Source organism: Gossypium hirsutum, chromosome A10, assembly GCF_007990345.1.
Source record: "Gossypium hirsutum isolate 1008001.06 chromosome A10, Gossypium_hirsutum_v2.1, whole genome shotgun sequence".
Classification (NCBI taxonomy): Eukaryota; Viridiplantae; Streptophyta; class Magnoliopsida; order Malvales; family Malvaceae; genus Gossypium; species Gossypium hirsutum.
This window is the reverse complement of record NC_053433.1, coordinates 112,121,173-112,147,761: the sequence shown is the minus strand read 5'-3', so window position 1 is coordinate 112,147,761 and position 26,589 is coordinate 112,121,173. Positions and strand designations below refer to the sequence as shown.

Here is a 26,589-nt window from a genome sequence, read left to right as displayed (position 1 = left end):
CGCTGTAGAAGCCAAGAAAATTTTGGAAGAAGTCCATGAAGGAATTTGTGGGACGCACGCCAGTGGTTTCACGATGGCCAGACAGATCATGAGATTTGGGTACTATTGGCCCACCATGGAAGGAGATTGTATTGATCACGCCAAGAAGTGCCACAAATGCCAAATTTACGGAGACAAGATACATGCGCCTCCTTCACCTCTTCACGTCATGACCTCTCCTTGGCCGTTTTCCATGTGGGGTATGGATGTTATCGGGCCAATATCACCAAAGGCTTCTAATGGGCATCGCTTCGTCTTCGTAGTAATTGATTACTTTACCAAGTGGGTGGAGGCTGCTTCCTATGCAAATGTCACGAAAGCAGTAGTCAGCAAATTCTTAAAGAAGGAGATCATTTGTCGATATGGGATGCCTGAGAGGATCATATCCGACAATGCGATGAACTTGAATAATAGCACAATAGCTGAAGTTTGTAGCAAATTTAAAATTAAGCATCATAACTCATCGCCGTATCGTCCCAAAATGAATGGTGCAGTGGAGGCGGCCAATAAAAACATTAAAAGGATTGTGGGGAAAATGACTGAAACCTACAAGGATTGGCATGAGAAGTTATCATTTGCTCTCCTTGCCTATCGAACATCTGTTAGAACTTCTACTGGGGCAACGCCTTTTTCTCTGGTTTATGGAATGGAGGCAGTATTACCCATTGAAGTTGAAATCCCTTCTCTACGGGTGTTATCTGAGCTACAGTTGGATGAAGCCGATTGGATCCAATCTCGGTACGATCAGTTGAACCTAATAGAAGAAAAGAGGCTAAGAGCTATTCGCCATGGGCAAATGTACCAGAAACGAATGATGCGAGCCTATAATAAAAAGGTTCGCCCCCGAGAATTTCGTGAAGGGGACTTGGTACTAAAAAAGATTCTTCCTATACAAAAAGATTTTAGAGGAAAATGGATGCCGAATTGGGAAGGCCCTTATGTTGTAAAGAAAGCCTTTTCTGGTGGAGCTTTGATCCTATGTGAGATGGATGGCAAAAGTTTACCAAATCCGGTAAACGCAGACTCCGTCAAGAAATACTTCACATGAAAAAAAGGGGAACCAAAGTGAAAACCCGTAAAGGGCGCTTTGCTTCCTAAAAAAAAAAAAAAAAAAAAAAAAAAAAAAAAACTTTGGAGAGGCTAAGGTGAAAACCCGTAAAGGGCACTTTGAGACCAAAGAAGGCTTGAGTCGAAAACCCGAAAAGGGCGACTCAAGTATTGAGCAGGATTGGAACATCAGGACTTGAGCGGATCAAATTTTGATCAGGGGCATATGATGATCTTGCTTTACCAATAAGAAAGGATATGCAACATCTTGGAACATTGACAGAGTATTGCAGATCTCCTGAACACATGTCAAACTTAGAAGGGTCTTCGGAAAGTTTGTACAGAGAAACTCAAGCGGCGATAACTGAGGCACCTAGTTCTTAGGTGTATTCTTGAAAATACATTTTTATTTTCTTTCTTTCTTCCTTTCCTTTCGTGAATACGTACATTCTCAATCCATTTCTTTGTTACCTTTCTTTCGCCATCTTTGATGTTTTATTTGAGCTTTACTCTTATCCATTGTTATGATCTTTTTGCAAACATGTAATGATTAACGAACTAATAAAACTTTCAGGAAAGAAGTTTTGCACATTACTCTGGAAAATTTCTAAATAATATAGGGACTTGAAACATGACTAATGTTTAGAACACGCCAATTTTAAAAGTTGGAAATCTAGGAAGGAAGAGTCTAAATTAAAGACTATCCTTTCAGATTTTGTCGTCTAAACGTTGATTGAACAAAATGACAAGCTGTCGTGTTAATTACAAAGCTTAAATGAACAAGAAAGCAATGATCATCAGGCAATAGGAAGAGGTCACATTGGAGAAAAGAGCCTTCACTTGCTCATAAGACTTTCATACGACACCTTGAGAATAGTGTAGGAAACCAGAACGGCAGATCCTACATCCCCGAATTGTGATAAAAGAGGACAAAGGAAAAGCCACATATTTCTACCCTTAGATTACTGTGAGAGAATGATGGCACAAATCTTGGCGTCCCAGTGGATATAACTTTGAGGGTTACAATGGGGACAGTCTGGCTAAATATTCCTTCAGAAAAATCAGTCAAGTGAGAAGGCGTTGTAGCATGTCAGTCACAAAACTTTGATAAATTGCGAGTAGTGATAACCTAAGCAAGATCATTCTCAAAAAAATAAAATTCTGCATTCATGCAAATACCATTCACATATGTCTAGTTAGGAGCATTTGTTTCATTTTGATCATGTCATCCTAATCATTAGGCATAATTAGGTTCATAATACAGGTCTTATCTCCCTGAGATTACAGTGGAACAGACCAAAGAATTTCAGACCTTATCTCCCTGAGATTACAGCGGAGCAGATCGAAGACACTATCCTATCTCCCTGAAGTTACAGTGGAGCGGATTAAAATAAAGGATCTTATCTCTCTGAAGTTACAGTAGAGTAGATCGCATCAGGTCTTATCTCTCTGAGGTTACAGTGGAACAGACCAAAGAATTTCAGACCTTATCTCCCTGAGATTACAGCGGAGCAGATCGAAGACACTATCCTATCTCCCTGAAGTTACAGTGGAGCGGATTAAAATAAAGGATCTTATCTCTCTGAAGTTACAGTAGAGTAGATCGCATCAGGTCTTATCTCTCTGAGGTTACAGTGGAACAGACCAAAGAATTTCAGACCTTATCTCCCTGAGATTACAGCGGAGCAGATCGAAGACACTATCCTATCTCCCTGAAGTTACAGTGGAGCGGATTAAAATAAAGGATCTTATCTCTCTGAAGTTACAGTAGAGTAGATCGCATTAGGTCTTATCTCTCTGAGGTTACAGTGGAGTAGACCGAAGAATTGCAGATCTTATCCCCCTGAGGTTACAGTGGAGCAGATTGAAGTCAGAGGTCTTATCTCCCTAAGATTACAGCGGAGCAAGTCGAAGACACAGCGGAGCTAATCGAAGACACTATCCTATCTCCCTGAAGTTACAGTGGAGCGGATTAAAATAAAGGATCTTATCTCTCTGAGGATACAGCAGAGTAGATCGCATCAGGTCTTATCTCCCTGATATCTCAGTGGAGTAGACTTAAACTTAAAACCTTGTCCTTCTGAAGTTGTGGTAGAGTAGATTGAAGCTACAAGTCGGACATCCCTGAAGTGCAATGGATTGAAGCGACAAGACAGTGGACTAGAATAAAGCTGCCTGAAGAAAAGCGTCAAGAGGAGTCCAGACTCGGCGAGACCGGGCAAAATTGGGCTTTCTTAGTCTTTGCTCTGTTCTCGTTACACGACAACGAGCAAAGAGGGGCAGCTGTTACAGCCCATTTTGCCCGGGCCCAAACCCAAGACCCAAACTAACCCACAGCCCAAATAGCCCAAAACACTAATTAGACCTAACCCCTAACCCTAGCCGCCGCACCTAGTCCACTTGCCCTCTGCCACCGCCACCAACTTTGCCACCACCTGCTCCACCTGCTCCATCTGCAAGGAAAGGAACAAACACGCAAGGCAGAGGCACAAACAGGGCAAAATGATAGAAATAGGATTGTAATCGGCTATATAAATAAAAAAGGGAAATGTAACAGGGGGCTCTCGGATTTTGAAAAAAAAACAACAAATAACTCAGTAAAGAGAAGAAAACTGAAGGTTGATAGCATTTTTTCCTCTTTCTTATTCGGGCATTCTACATTTTTATTTATTTATTTATTTATTTATTTATTTATTTTTTTGACTACTCTTATAAACAAAAGAAATAAAGGAAAAGAAAAGGACCATTTCGTTCCGGAGGCCGGCGTCGGAGCTCGTCTTCGTCGTCGCCGGTGGAGGAGGGGACTAACGGTCTCTCCTCGCTTTCCGATTCTGGGCTTATCTTTCTCGACCTACCGCCATGGATCTATGGTCTAGAGGCGATTGGCTTCAAAAGGGGACCGAAAAGGTCCGATTTTGGGCCTCCGACCACCGTGCGCGGCGGCCGTTGGACGGTGGCCCGATGACCGGTCGAAAAGGGACCGAGAAAGAGAGAGCTCTCCTCTCTCTTTGTTTTAAAATGGTTAAAACTGATGGGTTTTAAGTTTTTTTAATATTTATAGTAAATGCAAAACGGCACCGTTTTGATAGGGTCAGGACAGCCCCAAAACGACGTCGTTTTGGGCTCCTGACCCGAGACCCGACCCGTACCGCCTGGGATCCGCGTGTTTTTGGACCAGAGGGGTTATTTGCACCCTCAGTCCTTCCGCTTTTTGAGGCCGTACAATTGGGTCCTATTCCCTTTTATTATTTGTTTTAATTTTGCCCTAAATTTCCATCTTTCTTACGATTCGGTCCATCGACCGTCTGCTCAGGCTTTGTTAGAACGACGCCGTTTGGACCACGTGGGAATATTTTCCGTTTTGACCCTCCATCCTTTCGCGCGAATCACATTTTGGTCCTTTTCATCCTTTGTCATTCCAAATTCGCCCAGTATTTTCTTTTTATTTCGATTTAGCCCTTTTTTTTTAGCCACTTTATTATTTTATTTTATTATTATTATTATTATTATTATTACTTACTTGTTTATGTTTATTTTATTTAGATTTTCGGCACATATACATATACATGCATATTTTTGTGATATACATACATTGTTTTTATAACATATATACTTATATAGTTTATATATTTTTCAACTTATGTATATATCTATACATTTATATATTCTCATTTTCCTAAATATATACATATTTATACATAATCTTTATAGTTTAAATATACTTTTTTATAAATCCGTATATACACACATGTTACTATTAATTTATACACATACATTATCCTTTTATTTTATAAATATATATATATTTTTATATGTATGTACATACATATTTTTGTATATCTTAATTTACATAAACACATATATACCTTTTCAATATATTTTTAAAACATGTATCAAAATTAACGTATTTATTCGTATACATACGTATATTTTCATTATTTTTAAGCTTTAATTTGTATATACATACTTTCTTTATTTTTCAACACATATATGTACTTACTTTTATATGTATTTTATTATTTTCATATTCCATAGTTTTATACACCCATATATATGTACATATTTTTTATATACATATTCATCGCTTCTTTTATATATTAAAATATACTTTATACATTTTGCTAATTTATATACATCCATATTTTAGTTTATGTCTATATATATCCTTTTATATTTAATTGTATTTGTTACTTATTTATTTCATTTTCGTTATTATTTTGAATGATTTTTTTTTTATTTATTTGATTATATATATTGTTATCTTATATGATTGTAGGTATGACTTTTATTTATTTTATATCGTTGCTATTGCTCGTATTATTTTTTTATATGTATTATGATTTTACCACGTATAACAACAATGTAATTTGTTTTCACATTCTCTTATTACGACTTCGTGTTTCGTTTCAATCAATATGTCAAAACTTGTTTTAAATAAATGGCATTTTGTGTTTAGACTCGAGAGGATCGTACCCTAACTTACTGGGTTTCAATTTTCACGATAAATCTAAATGCACAAATCCTTTTAAACTCAAATTTTAAATGATCTCGGGATAAAAAAATCGCGTCCTAACTTACTGGTTGTGATCTCGTTTTTTAAAATCCGAGATGGCTAAATTTTTTTTATTTTTCATTCGCGTATCGGGAATTCGAGACATTGTGTCCTAACTTACTGGATATGATTCTCTTTCTCGAATAATGTGAAATATGCCCATTTTCCTGAAAATTTTCAACGTTTTAATACAAGGATCGTATTTTTAATTCTTCTAAGTTTTCAATTTTCGACATTAAGACATTAAGTAATCAACTAAGGTACCAATTTTGGGCGTATCGAGGGTGCTAATCCTTCCTCGTGCGTAACCGACTCCCGAACCCGTTTTCTGAATTTCGCGGACCAAACTTGTTGTTTTAATAAAATCAAACCGTTTATTAAAAACGACCGCTTTTCGAGGTGATCCAATCACACCTTATAAAAGGATTGGTGGCGACTCCTGTTTCATTTTTTTTAAAACCCAAGTCGACCCCGTTTTTATCAAAATATGGTGTCAACAATATAGAATAAGTCTTTGAATATTTTTGACCTAATTTGGTCATTGTGTGAAAAGTTGTGGAAAGACAAAACACAGTGGGAATGCAAGTTGGCCTTCTATATTTTGCATATCTAAGAGCTGGTCTTTGTCTCCTACCCTTACCTAAAAGGTCTTTTATTATAATGGTATTTTAAGAAAATTATAAATAATAATTTATTTAATACATTAAAATAATAGTGAATTTTACCAAATATCACATTTAAAATTAAAAGTTAATGAGAGTTGTTATACAAATAATACAGAGCACACGTGTGCTCGCCACTTGTCCTAGTTGGCAAGGCTGGGTAACTCCCCAATAGTTTGTCATGATTTATTAAGACACGTGTAACTTTTAAAAGGGATAACGTGTCACTACACATATAACCTAATTACTCATAACATGTCATATTAATAGATCGTATCTTATATATATGTCGATGAATCACACTAGGGAGGAAACAATAAAACAAACACTTAACAAGAAAGTATTTTATTAAAATAATAGGTCAACAAAAAGTTAAAAAAGGAAATGTTACTAAACCAAGACTTATTGATACATGTGAATGCCCCTTTTAACAAATAGTAATAATTTCAATTACAGGGAAGAAGCAGGAGTACCATGATTCATGAATGTGAGAGTCTCCATTAGAGTTATGAAGAAGATATATAAAGCAGAGTAGCTTCCTTACCAGTCAACATTATGATCCTTGCTATTAGCCTATGTAAATGCTAAAATTAGGGTGCCTCAAAAATGGTTAATTAAGGGTCTAATTTTTTTAATAAAAAAAATTAAATGAATTTTTCATACACTTTAATTTAATTTATTGAAAAAAATTAGATAAATACTAACAAGATAATATTTGAAAAGAAAAAAAAAACAGTTAGAACATAATTTAAAACTTGATATACAAAATTTGAAAAGCCTTTATTTGAGCACTTTTAAAAAAGTTGAGCCATTATTTGAGTACTTTTAAAAATATTAAATCTTTATTTGACCATTTTAACTTTTATTACAGCATTTTTATGAAGGTTAGGCACTTATATAACCATTTTAAAAGGTTTAATCCTAATGTGAGTAATTTTTTCATTTAATAATCTTCATATCTATACTATAATTAACTTCCAGATTTAAGCCTTGTTTGATGACTCATTAAAAAAAATAATTCAATTTTCTAGACCTAAGTCTTGTTTAATGACCCATTAAAAAATTAAATAGAATAAAACCATTATTTTCAGTTATTTACTTCTTTTAAGCTCATTTGATAATCTATAATAAAAATAATAATAATAATTAAAATGTGTGGAAAATGATAAATAAATTAATGTAAATTTTTCTCAAATATTTTTATTTTATTTATTTTAATATTATCTTTTAAATAATTTGCCTTTAAAATTTTAAAAATTACATTTATAAAACAATAATCATATTTTGTACTTAACTTTTTTTCCAAAAAGAAAATATCAAAACATATTTTATAACTTAATTATTCATTACTTAACCTGCTTGATAAAGTATTGAAAAAATTTAATCAACTAAAAATTAATATTTTTTAAACATATTTGATAATCCACAATAAAAATTACGAGATAAAATTTTTGAACTTTTTTAAATAAAGAAGTGTAGAAAATGATAGAGACCTACTTATCAATCAATAAAGAATTGAACTCAAATTTTTTACTTAATTTAAGATTATATTATCATTTATCGAGCAATCTAATTATACTTTTTATTTAATTTCAAATAATTTACCAAACATATTTTATACCTTAAATTTACTATTTATTTTTTAATTACTTAACCTTTCAATTTATCAGACATAACTTTTTAATTTATCAAACAACTACTTTATTTTATGGTACAAAATTAAGTCACACCAACTCAATTTAAAAAAAAATTATTAAAAAAGTAAATATAAAAATTATTATACCATCTAAATTTTTTTATTCAAAAACCATTAATATTCTTAATTAAACTACCCATCTGTTTGAAAATTAAACCATCAAATACTATTAACAAAACTTTTCATCATTAGAAAAAACTACACTTTTGTCTTTTACAACAATCATTATTTCTCAAAAAAAAACAAAAATTAAATATGAAATTATATTTTTTTACAAAACGTAAAATTCTAAATCAAATCTGAAGTGCCGCCATTGGGTCTTTTTCAAAAAAATCCATATTATTTTTTAATTTTCAATTTTTCAACTATTTTTTTTCTATTAAGCTGACATATAGAATCTCAACTAAGTTTGGAAAATCCGAATCAACTCTAAGAAAGCAATGAAAAGCAACTCCATGTTGCTTCAAATATCAGTGTCCCACAGGACCCCAAGTATGATTCTTCAAAGAAATGAAAAAACACATGGCCTATATACTCGAATCACTTGGGAATGAAATTCTGTCATTTCTACCCCTATGACTGACAGTTTTAGTTCTAACTGATATTTTTACCGATTTAATTTATATTTGGTTTTATGCCACCGATTGAACTAGTCAAAACACCGGTTCCTAATTTAATCAGCCAGTCCAGTACGTCCCAAAATTTAAGTAATAAAGCTGACACCGACTAGCTCTGGATTCTTACAGCCATTGTTCTACAGAAGACCTTACTTCATCTCCTTTAAAAATAGTAGAAAATTGCTTCATTGATCAAGCAACTTTTAAGTGTATATTAGCATCCTAAAAGCCTGTTCATGGACCTCCATTGCAGCTGAATAACACTCTATATACACACACACATTAGCAACATGCTCACGCATATATATGTGTGTGTGTGTTCAAACCACAGCTTATCAAGTCATAGTTTTATAATTCAACCCACAATGATAAAATCCCCTTTTATACGCTCGACATACCACAAATATACAGCAAAATGACAATGGCACTGGCATTAAGCAGACATACATATACTAGTTTCAAAGCAAAACCATTATAGTTAGCTTAAAGAACACAATGCCCCGCATCTCCCAAACAATAACTTACCTAATTTACATATTCTCTGCAATACAAGTACAAAACATGTTTAGCTTTATTTGCATATGCAATGTTTCTCTCTTCTTTTCGGGTTCTTTTATGAAATAAATATGTATGCACGTGTTGTGCATGCAAAGAATGACTGAATTTACCTGCAATTACTTCAGATGATACAACTATGCAAGACATTATGCAGCTGCGGACTGTTTGTCCTCGCGATCTTCAAGATTCAAAGCACAGAGCAGCTTTGGCCATGATTCTGGGATTCCTCCCGGAAGATCAAATTCTAACAACTTCCCACGACTGCGGTAGAAATCCTCTACAGGTCGAGTCTGTATGAAAATAAAATTTGTAATCCTGTTGATAGATAACTAAATTCTAGGAATGCAATTTAAAAAATACAGGAATGGGAATTACCATCGCCTGGTATATACGGAGCCGTTGCTTAACAACTTCTTCAGTATCATCTGGTCGAGTAATAAGCTTAGATGCACATTGAGGAGGGGGAGGAAGTGGAGCCATGTACATTCCAGGCCTCCCGTTCTCTGCCTTGATATTGATACAAGCCACATTATAGTTTCCTCCACACTCACTACAAATCCTTCTTCCAAGACATTTTGCAAGCAATGCTTCTTCTCGAAGTTTCAGGTTAATCACTAAGTCAATGTCTGTCACCCCTTCTAATATTTCCTAGGAAATAAACATGATAAAATAGTAGACTGAAGGGTTAGGATTTACTAGTAATTGGTCAAAATGGCATGGAGCTATTTTACATGATAAACAGAATAGTGCAACCATTATGCTTCCTGACAATATACCAAAAAGGGGGGGGGGGAGGCTAGAACACCAAAACAGCATGAAAGTACAAAATGAGAATCTTTTCATTGAAAAGTAAAATGTATCTGCCATGCAGCTGGCACGGATTCAGTGGCAACTGCCACTACCGCTCTCTTTTGTTTTTATTTATAAAAGGTAGTTGAAAAATCCTTCATATTATAAGTCAATTGCCTGCTATGAAACTGAAAACAACTCTGATGCAATTTCATATTAAAAAAAAATAAGCTTTCAATTTGATGAAAAAAATTAGTTAAAATATGTTCTTAGTTCCTGTACTTTGAAAAAATTTGAGATTTAGTCCCTGTACTTAAAATGTTAAAAATTAAATCCTACTCTTTTACTAAAATCATTAAAATTGTAAGTATTTTCTGTCAAAATTGTCAACTTTGAATTTTGACTAGGCTGTCATCATATGATTGACAGAAAATAAACATAATAAGTTCACAAATTTTAACAAAAACTACCAACAACAATGATGATCGGACTAAGATTTTTAAATAGAAAATGTAAAAAGATTGAGTTTTTAACTTTCAAAGTAAAGGGACTAAATCTCAAATTATATACAAGTACAGAGACTAAAAACATATTTTAACCAATAAAATTTCTTAACAAGGTAGCAACTTAGACCATATGAAATCAGCATATTTTTCTTAAGTTGTATTCTGATAAAATGATATTTTCAGAGTGTATACACACACACACACAAAAAAAAAAAAAAAAAGAATAAAATGCTTGACCATCCAACTTACAGTCATGAGGGGAAAATCTATTAATCATTGAGAACATAGGTAGAAGTTGCATAGGTGTAACCTGGCAATTCTGGACATGATAGATTCCATAACACGAAAAAGTCAACAAAAACACGGTATGGAACATGGCATGGAAAAGAAACACAAAGAAACACGAAAACACAAAAATGTCAATCTATATAACAAAATTTATTAGCCTGTCAAAAACTAATAAGAAAAATACCTTAAACAAGAACATACACGAATTGCCAGGCCTCATGTGAGTAAATTACTAAGAAACTAACAAAAGCTTTTAGAACCAAAAACAATGACTGGAATTTATACATGCTTCTAGCAAAAGATTCAGTAATAGATATGCAAAGGGATCAATTTAGTACCCAACGGGTATATTTTCCTACCAGTTCTTTTACGACTGCCTTTACTAACATTAGTATTTCCCTGTAAGTGAAGTCAAATTAACCTGTAGCTGAAAGCAAATATTACAGAAAATTATCAAATGAGAGAACTTACTGCCTGCCTTACTGTCCGAGGAAAACCATCAAGAATGAACCCTGATTCACCCTTAGCTTCTCCTGCTTCAAGACGTTTGGAAAGTAAATCTATTATAATTTCATCTGAAACTAATTTTCCCTGGGTAACAATCTCCTTTAGCTGCCAAGTGTAATAGTATAAAAAAAAGTAAATTTGAGTAATAAAAAATAAAAATAAAAAGGAAACAACAATGATGTTTCAACTCCAATTTCTTTCCTCAAACAACAAAAATATCATGACTTTCAAATTCCAATAAAAACACAAACCAATTAAAGCTAAAATCAAACAAAAAAATTACAGGTCCTAACAAGTAACATTCTAAAGCATTTCCTTTATGAATTTATCATGGATCCATTTGCTTATTAATTTTACTAATTGCTTTTGGTCTCGATATAGAACTGAGTAATTTACTTCTTCTGATCTGATATTGGTGCAAACAAGCAAAATTGATAACAATGTTTGTGAAAAACCATCTAAAATGCTGACAAAACACAAGTTCTTAATAGTTAGTTCAATTTAAAGGTTTGTATTATCAGGTTTCACGAGTCCACATCAGCATTTAAATGGGTTTCCATTAATAATGATATTAAATTTACTTGTTTTCTTTTTGCAGCTGTCAAACTCTATGGAGTAAATTACTTGATTCTAAAAGTACTACAAAATTGGTAACAGTGGTAATGAGGAACAGTCTAAAATGCTGATTTGAACTTCAGGAATCCGACAGAAGATATGTTCTTAATAGTTCCATTGTATTGTTAGATTTTCCCGAAGTCCACATCAGCATCTAGATTGCTACAATTGTACTTTTTTTTTTTTGTTTGCAGCCATCAAACTCCATGGACTAGATTACTTAATTCTAAAGGTACTACCTATATACTTTAACATAAAAATAAAAATCAATATGCATTAAAACAAAACACAAAATTGTTCATCAAACGGACCTGATTAAGTTAAAATGTAACATATACTAGAGTATAATGATCCAAATAAGAAATTTATGCATTCACTTATTTAAAAATCAAAACTTTTAGCTTCGATCGTTCAAAAACATTATCCCACTTAACATGATAAAAGAATTACAAGAAAACTGAACCTTCAATTCTCTAAAACAGCAGTGGATCAAACTATTTAAACTAATCGGTCAAATATATTCTCTTTTCAACATGCATTCATTAAATTTCAACTTTTTTGTAAAAAGGAAATCGAATGACGAAAACCTAACAGAATAGATTAGACCTGAGAAGAAAGGGGACCAGAGGAAGCGAGCTCATCTCGGACAAGATCACCGGTGGCGATGTGAGGAACACCGAGAAGATTCGACAACCGTGAAGCGTAAGTCCCTTTGCCAACACCAGGACAACCTAAAAATACCCACTGGACATTTCTACCCTTCGATTCTCTCTTCAAAGTCCCTAAAACGGCTGGCTTATTACGGTTGTTGAGGTCATTTTGGGGATCGAACGTCGAAGAAGAAGAAGAAAAAGGAGAGAGAGATCGAATTAAGTAAGCGAATGTTGTGGCGGTGGTGGCGTTCGCTGTTGTCGCAGCCGTAGCAGCTCTGGAGCAACGGCTAACAACCGCCATGGGAGAAAAGGGGAAGGGAGAGTGTTTGGCTGTGGGAAAAAAATTGAAAATAAAAACACTGGAAACAAAGAAGAAAAAGAAAAGCTTTTTTGGCTATGTTTCCTTTAACTGAGGAAACGTGGAGAACGTGAAAGAGTTTGACGTTTTATAATTTGCCACGAGGGTTATTTATTTATTTATATTTTTCTGTTTTAATTAATTTAAAATAAATATATATTTATTTCGTATTTAAATTTGCTTAGAATATTTTATAAAAAATAAATAAATTATGTCTTACACGTAAAGAAAATTTTACATAATTTACTGTGTAATAAATAAATAAAATGAATATCGTGTTGATCGTCTCAGTTGTAATTTGAGTTCGAATCACGTTAATTACGTTGTTGTTAAGATTTTATTTTTCTAGTAAATATATTTTAAAATTGATTATTTTAAAGATTTTTTATAATTCATTAAAATATATGAATAACATTTTAATAATATTTGTTGTTAAAAAAATTACTTTATAATTTTTCAATTGAATTTATGTTTGGTTGAATCGTAACACTACACGTTAATTAAGTCAAAAGCTTTATATATAGTAAAGTGTAAACTACACAAATAGCCATCTAACTATTAAAAATTTTCATTTTAGCCACTTAAAATAAAAAAATTTGTAATTTAAACACCCACGTTACATAATTTGGTCATTTTAGTCACTCCTGTTAAAATCACATACGGCAAGATGATGTGGCAATTAAAAAATTGATATAATCGCAAATTTAACCCTCAACTTTTATATTGATTTAATAATTTATAAAATTTAAAAATATATATAAATTTAAATTTTCAACAATACTTTTTTTAAAAAATATTTATGTATTTTTACATATTTCTTTGAACTTTTTAGAATTAGGATCAAATTGAGAATATTTGTAAATTTTTAGTGTTAATTTTTTTAAAATTATGACTAAATCGATATAATAATTAAAAATCGAGGACTAAATTTGTCATTATACCATTTTTTTAACAATCACGTCAACTTGCAATTTGTGATTTTAACAAGAATGGCCAAAATGATCGAACTATGTAACTTCGGTGCTTAATTGTAATTTTTTATAATTGTGTGACTATCTATGTAGTTTACCCTATAATATAAAAATTATTATTTATCAATAAAAAAAGACTTTACAAGCGGGTTTAGGAGTCCATATGTCTTTTCTTGTATATAATAATGTATAGTAACATCTTAAATCCACTTGTAGGGGCGAATTTAAAGGGGCAGACAATGGCCAAAATGGAAATTTTGCTATACATGCTCTTAAAAAATATTTAAATTATAATTTAATATATAGTTAAATTACACATTGGACTCCAAAAATGAAAAAGTTCTATTAAGTCTCTTCATAAAATAATGAAATAATAAATAAATACAAGATAAAATTATATTTTGACTTTCCAAAAATTTATAATTTAATTTTTCATTCCTAAAAAATTTATGAATTCGCCTTGCCCACTTGTGGAATTTTACTATTAGACTAGTCAAATGTAGAATAATTATCGTTTTATTAATAATAGTATTGATATTTTTTATAATTATTTTTTTTTTGAACAATCTCATTATAGGTTGTAAACATATTTGCTTTTTTTGACACAATGGTTAGAATTACTCATAGTTTCTCCCGAATGCATAAATAGAAGGATAATGTGCTTCAGCGTACTCATAACCCACATCCTCCTGCATTGATAACAATATTTATGCTAATAAAGCTAAGACTCAATTAGCTTTTTATATCTAATTTTAAACTCAGGCAAATTCTATTAAACATTAAATAAATAATAAAAGTTATTTATATTAATATATATATATATGTTTTTTAAATATAATTAAATTAAAATATTTTTATTAGTTAGTAAACTTCTAACCAAAATTCAACCCGCCCCACCCCCTTAAAATCCATTAAGCAGATTTAAAATTTGTAAAAATTTAAATTAATAAATGTGAAATTATACTTTGTCCCTTAAAAATGATAAAAAGTTTAATTTAATTCTTTAAAAATTATAAAGATATAGATATTAAAATAGTGAAATTACATTTTTATTATCGTAAAAATATACAATTTAATTTTGACTGTACCCAAAAAATTATTCTGACTTCACTCGCCAACAATTTAAAAGAATTTTGATTTTGTTGATTGAGTAAATAGTAAAATAAATAAAGTCTTCTTCACAATTAGCTGTAATAAGTAAAATGCAAATCCAGATTTATTGATTAGTTTATATTGAGATTGAGTGTTTGACAATAATTGCCTTAACTTCTCAGCAATTACCAACAAAATATGGGGTTTTGTTTTGGCTATTTGTTTAATATACTTTCTTGACAATTTGGTTTTTAATCCAAAGAAAGAAACAAAAGTTGGGTATGAGGGTTCTCCTGAAAAAAGTAAAGATTTTAAAAAATGGCAATTTAGTCCTATTTTAAAAGAAAGATTGTGTGTATGTGATTGTACAATTATTGAAATTTGTTAAGCTACAAAATATCTCACCAATTATTTATTCCATTAGGGAAATTATTTCGTTTTATGTATATTTTATCTAAAATTAAGAGTACGTCGTTTATAAAAATAACTTAATAACATATTAATAAGATTATTATCAGTTGTCATTCACATACCTTGTAATCCAGTCACGTCAAATCATATTATCGATCTAACAAAAGAACCACTTATGTCTCCAGAGCAAGGACAATTTTTTCCGGCTTCATTTCTCCTCTCCAACAACTTTATCTCCCTAAACTTTCTTAACGACTATCTCCTTTCTTCGCGATTTTTCATACTTCTGGGTGAATTTCTATCTCCTTTCCTCCATATTTAGTCCTCAATTATTGGTATGGTAAGTATAAATAAACATGTGTCACTCCAACTCAAATCATTTTTGACAAATAGAGATAAACAAGCATAAGATCCATAAGCTCAAACGTAGTCTCAAACCAATTACAAAGCCGATATACTGCAGTCATTCCCTCAATTATAGCAGTAGCCAACCGTCACTATTACTCATATTACACAAATTACATGTAGTACCTCCACTCAGATGCTACACTCAACACCCAAATCACCTCCTCAAAATCACCCTTTCACCGTAATAATATTTGTTGTTTGTTTAAAAACAATGGTATTTTTTCCTTCTGTTAACTCAATCAAAAGCTTTACATACAATATAGATATTATACTTGTCATTGAAATAATAATAATAAAATTCACAAACAAATTTAGAAGGTTGATATATATATAGAGAGTTATTTTTATTTTATAAAAATGTAATGATATTTTTACATTAATCTTAATTTCTTAAGTTCGGGTCAAGAGTTGAAAGTAAGTTCGGGTCAAGAGTTGAAAGTTATGTTAACTCCGTGAAATTATTTAAAATAAAATATAAATTGTTAAAATTACAATTAAATAAAAAAATATCAGAGAAATAGTAAAAATTTAATATATTGAGATGGAGTGTTTGATGTAAAAGTTGCCTAACTTCTTAGCATTTTGACTATTTTTGTCTGAATATTCGTTCTTGACAAATTTGGTCCTCAAACCAAAGAACCAAACAAAAATTGCAGTATCACACACTTCCACTTGAAAAAGAAAAGTTTCTGCAAAAGGGAAATCCAATCATTCTTCGTCTTTAATCTATTTTTAAAGTAAGTTTTGGATGTTTATTATTGAAATTAAACGTGAATTTTAGTTTAACATATAATTTTATATATAAAATTTTAATTTAATTTAATTTTTAAAATTATTAATATAATATAAAATAAAATATATTGTTTATATAAAATATTTTCAAATAAAATATATATTAATTTTTTATATTATTACAACAATCATATATATATACACGCACATATATAATATGTAACTGAAGTGTTTTTATGTGAATAGGCATAACTATTTATAAACCCGTTGTGGCCTTTGAAAGAGGCACATATGTACTTCTTGGTACTTAATATATAGACATGGAATTGAGTTTTAAGACTTTCTTGTATGTGTTTGGATTTCATTCAAGTTTACGAATTGTTCTATTCGAATAAATGTATTGAATCTTGGGAATATTATTTCTTGATCTTGATCGTTTGCCATATGAAGAGGAAATAACTGTTCTTAAGATAGTTTTCTGGAAACACTTTGCCTTTATAAAATATCAATTTCAGATTCAACCAAAATTTGTTATGCAGCAATAATATTATTTTATATTCATGGTATAAATAATTTGGTGAAGAAACAACTTAAACCTTTATTTAAAGGTTGAATCCGATTGGACTGTATATTTAATCGTGTGATCATTGAACACCACATGCCTTCATAGATTAGCTTATTGCCCTTCCTTTTTTTCCAAGTAGAAACAAAAGAATAGGCCGACTAAGATACTCTTCCCAAGAGAAATGAACTATATTCAAATGATTCCTTTTATCTGAGTACAAAAACATTATAAAAAAATTGATTAAGTCTTAACTCGATTGATATAGATATTATTGTCAATGCAGGAGTACGTAAGTTTGAGTATATTGAAATACATTATCCTCCTATTTATGGGTTGAAGAGAGGCTATAATTCTAAGTATTGTCTTAAAAAGAGTAGATATGATCAAAACCTATGATGAGATTATTCAAAATATAAATTTAAAATTTAATTTCTAAGTTCAAAATTAAAATAGTTTTTTATTTAAAAATTTCAATAAAATTATTAACATTTTTTTATATTTCCTGTTAAAATTTATTAATTTGACATGTTAATTAAACTATTTCATATTACATGACATAATCGATAGTAAATAAATAAATAAATAAAATTTTAACATAAATTATCAACAACGATGATTTAAGTAGATATTTTAATTAAAAAGTAAAAGGTTTGAATTATTAATTTTTAAAGTACAAAGACAAATAAAATATTTTAACCTAATTACCACGAGCCTTTGTACTCTTAATAAATTTGAAATTTCGTCCCTTTACTTTTCAATTTTCAAATTTTAAGTTCAACTACTGGCATTGTTAAAAGTAACATGTTAAATTCAAATCCATTATAATAATTTTTTAGTTACATAACTATTAAGTGAATACTTATTTTTATTTCCAAAAACTTGAAATGTAAAGAGACTAAATTCTTAAAAATAAAAATACAAAAATTAAATTCTAAATTTATGAAAAATACAAAAAATTATAACATATCACTTAAAAAAATTACAAATGTTAAAATTCAAAATACATATTTTAAATGATTTAAGGAATTTTTGAATGAGCAGTGCATTTAATTGCGGTTAATGTAAAAATAACGATGATATTGAAATTAGATACTATAACTTAAGATAAAAAAAATATACCTAAAAAACACCCATCCATAAAAACATTGAATTTCCTTTGCTGGTTAAACCCAAGTTCATTTTTCAAAATGATTTTAACTTATGCCCGGGTTCAATTTTTGAATGCGTTTAATCTCTGTTACTCCAAACCTTGAAGTACTCTTATCCAACACTCGTATGTATATTAGACAAGAGTGCCTCTATTAGGATTATGATCCTATGAGCACATTGAATTTTCTTTTTTTCAAAATTGAAAATAAAATGTCGGCAACATACTTATATATAGAGGTACTCATGGGCTAAGTCGAGTCAAGTCTAAACATGATGTTAACATACTTTATACTTACTTAAGCTCGACTCAACTCAAAATATTGAATCTACAATTTTGCCCAAAACTGTCTGTATTTACAAAAAACTAATCCAAACCCATTTTAAGCCCGCTCATATTATTTTAAAAAAAATTATTTATACTATTTTATTTTAATATTTAATAATTTCATATATTTTTTTATTTATTAAAAGTTTTTATATAGTCATCTTCATATTATTTTAATTTTTATATTATAGTATTATATATTTAGTATAAGTTTTTTTGTGTGTGTTATAAATTACATAATATAAAATATTATAAATTTAAAAACAGGTCAGGCCAAACTCAAACCTTGAATATTCAAGCCTAAACTCAGCCCCATATTTTAAAAGGACCTAATTTTTTCCCAAGCTAATTTTTTGGGTTTAATATTTTTGTCCAAACCGTCCCAAATTTTGGATAAATCTTTGGGCCTGGACAGAAAACCCGGCCCATGATCAGGTATTCCTGTATCCATCGTTCGTTCTTCGAGTAAGACTTTTCAGTTTTGGTAACTTGCAAGTTACAACAATATCTGCTTGTTTTTAGGAAAAACTAAACATCAACAATCGTAAGACTTTTCAGCTTGCTTGCAAAACATAGTTTGATCTAAATCTCCATACAAAACCTCACATACAATGAAAGGTCTACCAAAAACAAGTAAGTGAAAAGAGAGGAAAGAAAGCTTAAAAGTGAGGACCTAAATCACATCACAATTATATATAGATTAAAACTTACATGATAACTTCACTCTGCCCGTTTTGTGGTTAAGAAAAACTCGGATCAGTGAAACCTTGAAAATACACACTAAACTAGGCTTGCCGGATTGCGATAGATGTCATTCAGCTACATATGATCAACCTTGTCATCATCCCTGCTGACTGAATCCCCAGCATGCCTGTAACCAAATTGATTAAGTAGATACGACTTTAGATATTTCATGTATACGATCGTATATTTCTATCGTTACGTGACTAAGGTGACTTGTTTTATACAATTTAAAATAACCTTATTCGTTACAACAACCTAATTTGAAATTTATCCAATACTCAGTAACTCTGTGAGATGCATGCATCTTACTAGCAAATGAAAGGCGAAGCATTTGCTTTCATGCCAAATATCAGAACAATATCGACTAATGGGAAGTTTCACCTAAAAGGTGTCACGAAGATATATAAAATTCCATAAAATCCAAGTTAATTCCTAGTGAACATTGAATAAGTATGCAAAGTTTCATTTTAAGCAGCGCTGAGAAACAGACCGCCAAGAAGAAGTTAGATTCCTGGCCTTTCTGTCCAACTGAAGATTTTCGAGGGCAGCTGAAGCTCGAATCACGTCTTCTGGGAGGTCATCATCATATCTCCAATTATACTCTTCTTTCCTGCAACCAGACATGGAGGAGCCTGCTCTCCTATCTATTTGCCGAACTTATCAGATGATGGAAACAACAATTAAGAAGATATGCAATTGTTAAAATAATATATAAGATAATCACTTACCAGATGACTGCGAGGAAGGGACTGGCCTGTCATAAAAATATGCTAAAACTAGTCAGCTTTTAGGAGTATTGCAAAGCAAAATGGGAAACAATAAAGATGAAGAAGCGGGGGATAAGGCATTAGTTCAGCACCTTCCCAATGGAGGCAAGCCCCCAGCAACAGTAGATGATGAGGGTCTTCTTGTGTTACGAGACTCTGAATAAGACGAGGACTCAATTTCTTGTGATCTCCTTCCACTTCCTCTTGCTTGGGTTAAGTTCTGACAAAATGTGATTGGTAGCCATGAGCATATTTTCCACGCGTATAAATTATTATAACCATTTAAAAAAGAAAAGATGTCATCATGATGTGGAATAACATTGATGGTAAGAGTCGAAACTCAACTTCTGAACATGTCAAACATCCTGGTAAAGCAGAAACTACATGCCTCATTACAATAAAATGAATAGTTCTTAACAAAGCTTCGTATTCACAACCTTGAAAAGAAACCCTCAAACCCCAAGTGCTAGGATAATCCTGATTGATATTGATCTTGGCTTCACACATCCAAGTCCTCCTGTTGTTAAAGGGTATAAAGACCCTTACTGTACTCATCACACTCAAACTACCGTTAATATATTTTTGTTGTTAGATTATGCATCAAAGATCATGTTCTATGCCAAAGATATATAGCAACACAGAACCATAGGTTTCACTATTTTCCTTTAACATCGATGCATTCCGCAAACTTGATTTACAATTGATTTTTTCATGTTGCCCCATTCCAAACAAAAGAAAGATTTGCTAATTTCTTTTTCCTTTTAATTGAGAACTATTACAGAAAAAACACCCAAAATCTGTTTCTGCACCCAATTTACAGTATAACCCAGATCCTTCTCCACAAGGTATTTGACACCTATCCCTTTAGCTCATTCCAGGATATTCAGGCAAGACTCATCTTATCACATCGGGTATCTTAAAACGATGTCAAACCAGAAAAGAAGCAAGGTGATATGACAAGAATCAAACAACGGCAAAGCTAAAGCTTAGCCTAAAAGAATTATCATCATTCCCAATGCATTAAATAAGATTCCAAATAACACTTATCACAGCTAAAAAGCACACAAAAAGGGCATACGAACTTCAGACAGAAAGACTAAAATGACTCAAACTTCACAAGTCAAAAGACCTCCAGTAGTATGAAAATATATACACCAGTGATAAACTAACCTCAAACTTCAAGAAGCAATCAAGAACATCCATAAGGACAGGATTATCTCCATTTCTGTTAAGGTAATAACCATTTTTGACACTAAAGTCTTTCAACTCAGCTTTCCAGGAGTCTTTTTGCTACATTTAAAAGAAGAACAAATATCCGTATGATTAGCATGTAAGCTTCAAAGAAATAAAACCAATAAAGTGATCAACCATAAAGCAATGATCAGGACCATGATATATTGAAAATTACTTGATTACCAAATTGCATTCTGGCTGGTAAACTTTTAGAGTGTGGTTTAGTTGCGCCCAGTCTAAGTACTCACACACTAGTGCAGTTAACAATCTTCCTGCATTTGGAAATTCAAGGTACACATTATTAAGGAGATCACAAAATGCAGATTTAAGAAGATTTTGGAGACATGACAAAGCAACATGAGCATGAGTTCACAATTTACAAATGGAATAGTTAAAGACTATACTCGAGGTACGCCGATGACATATCAAATTGGATATAGACTTTAAAGTTACTGATGCAACCAAAAAAGTTAACAACCAAATAAAGGGAAGGGAGGACTCCTAGTCATGTAGTAAGGAAGAAAAAAAGAACAAATAATAGATGATAGCTTAATCTCTCTCTTTTTTTTTTTAAATAAAAGAGGGCCAGCAGAAAAAGCATGTTGTTCAATAACTTCATGTAATGATATATAGCGAGGCTAAAAGTACTATACTGACCAGAAGGAGAAGCATGAAGTCGTTTAGCACGATCATTGCAACTTCCCAATAATGCAGGAGGTAAACTCTCCTCTTTTTCAATTACTCGATCTTCCTCTTCTATTGCCTCAAAGACACTTGCCCTTAGTTCAGCCTAGGAGTGACATAAATGGGAAAAGAACAAGTTATTCGAGTGCCTGATCATTGGAAACGGAAATACCAAGTACATTAACATTAAAAGAAAGAAAAAGAAAAGAAGAAACAGAAAACCATAAGGAAAAACAGCTTTATTAATCTGCACACTTCACAAGCAACAATCATTCAAGTTAATAACACCATCAATATACTTCAGCTCATATAGGTCTTACCACTATCACATACAGGATACGTTAATGCCTTCGTTAGATTTGCACTTCTTATGCCCCTTGCCTCCCATCCAAAACACCCCTTTCCCCAGGACCAAATTAAAAAAAAAAAATCCCCAGTCTCCAAACATATTTTCCCCCATGTCTAGAAGACCTAAACAGAGGCAGACAAGGAAAATTATTTTCAGGCACTCCTGTTCAAATCCGAGAATGAATTCAACATGCATTATTAACTAGGCTCAACATTTTGCAAAATCAGGGTATGGAAACAGCTCACTTACAAATTTCTAAGTTCTGAAACAAATGTGTACAATTGGTAGTAGATACTAATCTAGCATCCTGCCCCTATTCAATCACTCAAAATGAACCATACCCTTTTCCTTGGCAAGTAAATGGTGCACAAATCCCAAATTTAGCTTCCCCTCCAAAAACTCCACTACTTTTCTAGGATCCAACAAATCCCCAGCCAAAATGCTGGACGCAAATTAAGAAGTTCTTTCTCTAGCTTCTAATGCAAAAAAATTATCCATAATTTTCCTGAAATTAAAGGGCATACTAATGAAACTAAACTAAATCCCTTGAAAAAAGCCACTGAAAATTAAAACTTTCCAGCTTACAATTCAATAAAATTAACAGCAAACCAGCTTCTCAAACAAGCCCAGTGAGAAATATTCAAACTTTCCAGTATACCAAAATGCCACCTAAATACTTTCTTCAACATTTCCAATTATCTAATTTCACCCCCAAAAAATTCACACCTAAATGTTTTCAGAACATGAAATTTTAACCTTCGGGTCCCAAATTTACACCAAAAGATCCACAAACACAATTTTACCCCATTCAATTATTCGTAAAAGTAACAAATTTGAAACAAAATATTCAAAAACAAATCCTAGGTTTCTACCATTAACACGAGATCCAACGCCAAAAGAGGATCTTTTTATTCAATTTTAACTTAACAAAGCCCAAGTCATCAGCAGAGTTTCTTTTTTCATCATCCATTCTCGAGAACCAAACATGAAATTCCGATAAAAAAAGCGCTAAAATAGAAAAAATTATTTCTTACCCGGATCTTAGCTAGAACCCCTTTCTTCTCTAGGGTTCGAGTAACCAGGGTTTTCAAATCCATCATCTCTCTCGTGTAATCATCCATGGTATTGTTTGTTTCCCTAGAAAATTAAGGGAAAAAAACCTCCTACTTTTTTAGTTATTCTTAAATGTCTGGAAGAAAAAGAAAAGAAGTTGGGTGCTGCCAGAGATGGGAGCAACACAAATTAATAAAAACAAACAAAAAACCAAAACAAATTCTGGTGAACGTGGGATCCAGTGGACGGTAAGGTGTGATCTTGGCCGTTCATTTTCTTGATCTAGTCCTCTAATAGATGATTCACACTTACTAGGGTCGTTAAAATCCAATTTTAAAAACAATTGTTTAAAATTTGATATAAAAATCTATTTATCCTATTGTTTGCAATATATTCAGTACCTTAAATATATATATATTCACTTAAATAAAATGCATATAGTTAGAATCGGGCCGAGAACTGGTTGATATATCAATTCGAATAAAAAATTAAATCAATTTTGAATTGATTTTTGAGTGAATTGACCAAATATGATTAGAATCAGATCGAGAATTGATTGTTATATCAATTTGAATTAAAAGTTAAATTGATTTTTGAGTGAATTATTTAAATTGGATTAGAAAAATCAATTGAATTTTTTTTTTATTTTTATGAATTTTTAATAATTTATTTAATTAAAATTGCAATAGCTAGTTAAACCGATTGAAACAAAAATTGATGATACGACTAGTTCAATGGTCCAGTTTGAAAAAAGTATAATACCCTTGTAGATTTATTTCTGGCTTTAACTCTATTTCAAGCCCTTAAACTTTTAAAAAGAATCAATTAAGTCTCTTCTAACTTTTCGCATCCAATTGAGCAAGTGAACTAACAAGACTAGCCTAATAGGCCCTTTGATTGATGTTGACCGTTAGTATTTAATGGCAACACTGACATGGTTGTTAACAGATGCCATGTTAGTAAAAATAAAAATTTCAAAAAATAAAAAGGAAGTTTAAAATAAGTACAAATGAATCTGGACAAAGTTGTCGAGGTTTATTTGAATCTAGACATTCATTTGTTTAGATACAATTTGGAATTATAAAAGTAAATTTAAAAAACATTAAAATTATAAAAAAGATTAAAATTTATAAAAACTATTAGAAATTAATTAAAAATCACAAAATTTTATATGTAACACCCATCACCCGTCTTGACATACAATTTGAATGGGAGATGCTATCAAAATACTTTTGTGACAAAAATCTCATGTTATTTAAGAAATTAAACTTTAAATAAATTTTATAAAATCCTAGAAAATAGATAAATTCAATTGTATAACCTTAAAATCATGATAAATCTAATTAGAATTGATTTGTAAGAGTTCAGAGGCATCCAGGATCATATGTGAGCCTTAGAGGACTTAAAATCACCAAAACAGTGAAATGGGCAAACTAAGGGAAAATTATAAGTATATCTAGATATATATAAGTGCTTCTAAGGGGAGATGCATCCATACAAGTCTCTGTTACTATAGGAGTTCAAAGGTGTCTGGGATTATATACAAGCTTTGAAGGGCTCAAAATCACCAAAATAGTGTAGTGGGCAAATTAAGGGAGAAGTACAGGTACATCTAAAGATATGTTAGCACCATTAAGTTTCATTACTTAATGTACGGTTTTGTTTGTTACCATGCGTAGGCTAAAAGTTTCTTTGGAAGTTGATTCGAGAGTGTCCGCTGCATCTAGGAGTCAAATCTCAGCTTGTCTTGTTTCAATAATGATTCTTTTATGTTTTTCATAATAAACGCCATGTACCTAGGTGTCTAGGATGCTTCATGTATCTGTCATTTGAAGCTTTGAGGTTTTTGAATGGTTTCGTATTTTGGTATTGCTTTATTACTTAATTGGTTATTTGGTTATTTTTGGGTAAATTTTGATTCATATATTTCAATGTAGCATGCATGATTACTAATGGATATTTACTTGACACTTGATATTTTGGATGAATTACTTTTTACGCATGGTGATTGCATGTTGTGACTGGTATATATATTATGCTAAAATGTGCGAGGAGGTTTGGTTGCATGTTGCATAGAGGAAATCTTTTGGTGCATTTTGGTATGCTAATTTTTGCACCTCTATTCTATTATCTTGAGATATCAAGAACATGTCTCGTGATGTCATGAGACATCAAGAATATTTTTGTGCATGTTTGGGTAAAAGTCTCGAGGGTATCATGTTTGTCTCGAGACATTAAGTGCCTAGTCTCGAGATACGGTGGCTTTGTCTTGAGACATTAAAACATCAAAGTAAAATTAAGTGAAAATAGGTCCAGGGTCTCGAGACAAGTGGCATTGTCTTGAGAGATAGGGAACATTGTCTCGAGACATGACGATATTTGTCTCGAGACAACAAACTCTAAAATTGAAATAGTTAAGCAAAGGAAGAATGTCTCGAAACATGGCTTTACTGTCTTAAGACACTACAGCACAACATAACTTTTCAGCTCAAGATTCACAACCTAGCCCTATTTTTTTGTAGCTTTGGCCCTCAAACTTTTGTATGTGGGCTCCATTGATCATGTTTACATGCATTTACATTTACTTATTTATTTATAATAGATTTCGCTACTTGAATGTTTGTTTGTTTGAGTTTCTCCAACAATGAATGTGATGTCCTGCATTCAAATTCATTGTCCGAGTTGGGTGTAAGATGTTACATAACAATTGTTAACTCACGCAAAAATTGAAATTAGAAAGCCACTGGAACTAAGAGGTCAAATTATGAAAAATTATGAAAGATTTAAAAAAATGGGGGTAATTATAGAACTATAAGTTAAAGCGCATTTTATTAGCAAGAAGATCACAATTGGAACCACCCTAGTTATGTATTGGACATAAATTATATGAATTAATCTCCTTAAGTGGCTTGAGTACAAATGATGTACTAAAAAAAATTAGGAATAAAGTTTCCTTAATATATGACTTAAGTGAACTCTTGAATAAAATTTCTAAAAGGCTCCAACTACTAATAGTTAAGAAAAGTTAGAATATTTCATAAGTGCTTACTAAGCTCTCAAGCTTACCGCATTGACGGTTTAAACACATAGATGAATTTTTTTTTAGAAGACTAAGATTGTGACTTGAAGGTATCACATCACTACTTGAAAATTGAAGAGAATTTAGCCTATGGCATTGTACTAGAATTTATTGGTTATGGCAAGTACATAAGGACTAGG

General features: G+C 31.6%; 2 protein-coding genes across 3 annotated transcripts; both read right to left on the bottom strand.

Annotated features, from left to right (window-relative positions):
• Positions 1-9,019: 9,019 nt before the first annotated feature.
• On the bottom strand, positions 9,020-12,972 carry LOC107934207 (probable adenylate kinase 6, chloroplastic). Of its 2 annotated transcripts, XM_016866584.2 has the most exons (5): positions 12,483-12,947; positions 11,226-11,366; positions 9,547-9,819; positions 9,282-9,461; positions 9,020-9,154 (listed from the first exon to the last, which is right to left on the bottom strand). In XM_016866584.2, the coding sequence occupies exons 1-4, from the start codon at positions 12,828-12,830 to the stop codon at positions 9,318-9,320; spliced, it is 906 nt and encodes a 301-aa protein (XP_016722073.2). In that variant the 5' UTR covers positions 12,831-12,947; the 3' UTR covers positions 9,020-9,154; positions 9,282-9,317. The 2 variants fall into 2 exon arrangements, with proteins under 2 accessions (XP_016722073.2, XP_016722072.2); XM_016866583.2 differs by having other exon boundaries at positions 9,020-9,461; positions 12,483-12,972.
• Positions 12,973-19,069: 6,097 nt separating this feature from the next.
• Positions 19,070-23,711, bottom strand: LOC107934208 (protein TONNEAU 1a). The gene is made up of 8 exons (XM_016866585.2): positions 23,352-23,711; positions 21,942-22,074; positions 21,468-21,556; positions 21,222-21,341; positions 20,144-20,271; positions 20,013-20,038; positions 19,775-19,928; positions 19,070-19,411 (listed from the first exon to the last, which is right to left on the bottom strand). Exons 1-8 carry the CDS (start codon positions 23,436-23,438, stop codon positions 19,360-19,362), a joined length of 789 nt encoding a protein of 262 aa, XP_016722074.1. The 5' UTR covers positions 23,439-23,711; the 3' UTR covers positions 19,070-19,359.
• Between the last annotated feature and the right edge of the window lie 2,878 nt (positions 23,712-26,589).

Excerpts from the sequence above, each read along its gene's own strand:
- LOC107934208 (XM_016866585.2), bottom strand. The coding sequence starts at position 23,438 with ATGGATGATTACACGAGAGAGATGATGGATTTGAAAACCCTGGTTACT. Across the intron at positions 21,342-21,467 it reads ACCAGCCAGAATGCAATTTG|CAAAAAGACTCCTGGAAAGC; the intron begins GTAATCAAGTAA and ends TTTTAAATGTAG. Across the intron at positions 20,272-21,221 it reads ATTGCTTCTTGAAGTTTGAG|AACTTAACCCAAGCAAGAGG; the intron begins GTTAGTTTATCA and ends ACATTTTGTCAG.
- LOC107934207 (XM_016866583.2), bottom strand. The coding sequence starts at position 12,830 with ATGGCGGTTGTTAGCCGTTGCTCCAGAGCTGCTACGGCTGCGACAACA. Across the intron at positions 9,820-11,225 it reads CTCGGACAGTAAGGCAGGCA|GAAATATTAGAAGGGGTGAC; the intron begins GTAAGTTCTCTC and ends TTTATTTCCTAG. Across the intron at positions 9,462-9,546 it reads TCCGTATATACCAGGCGATG|ACTCGACCTGTAGAGGATTT; the intron begins GTAATTCCCATT and ends ATTTTCATACAG.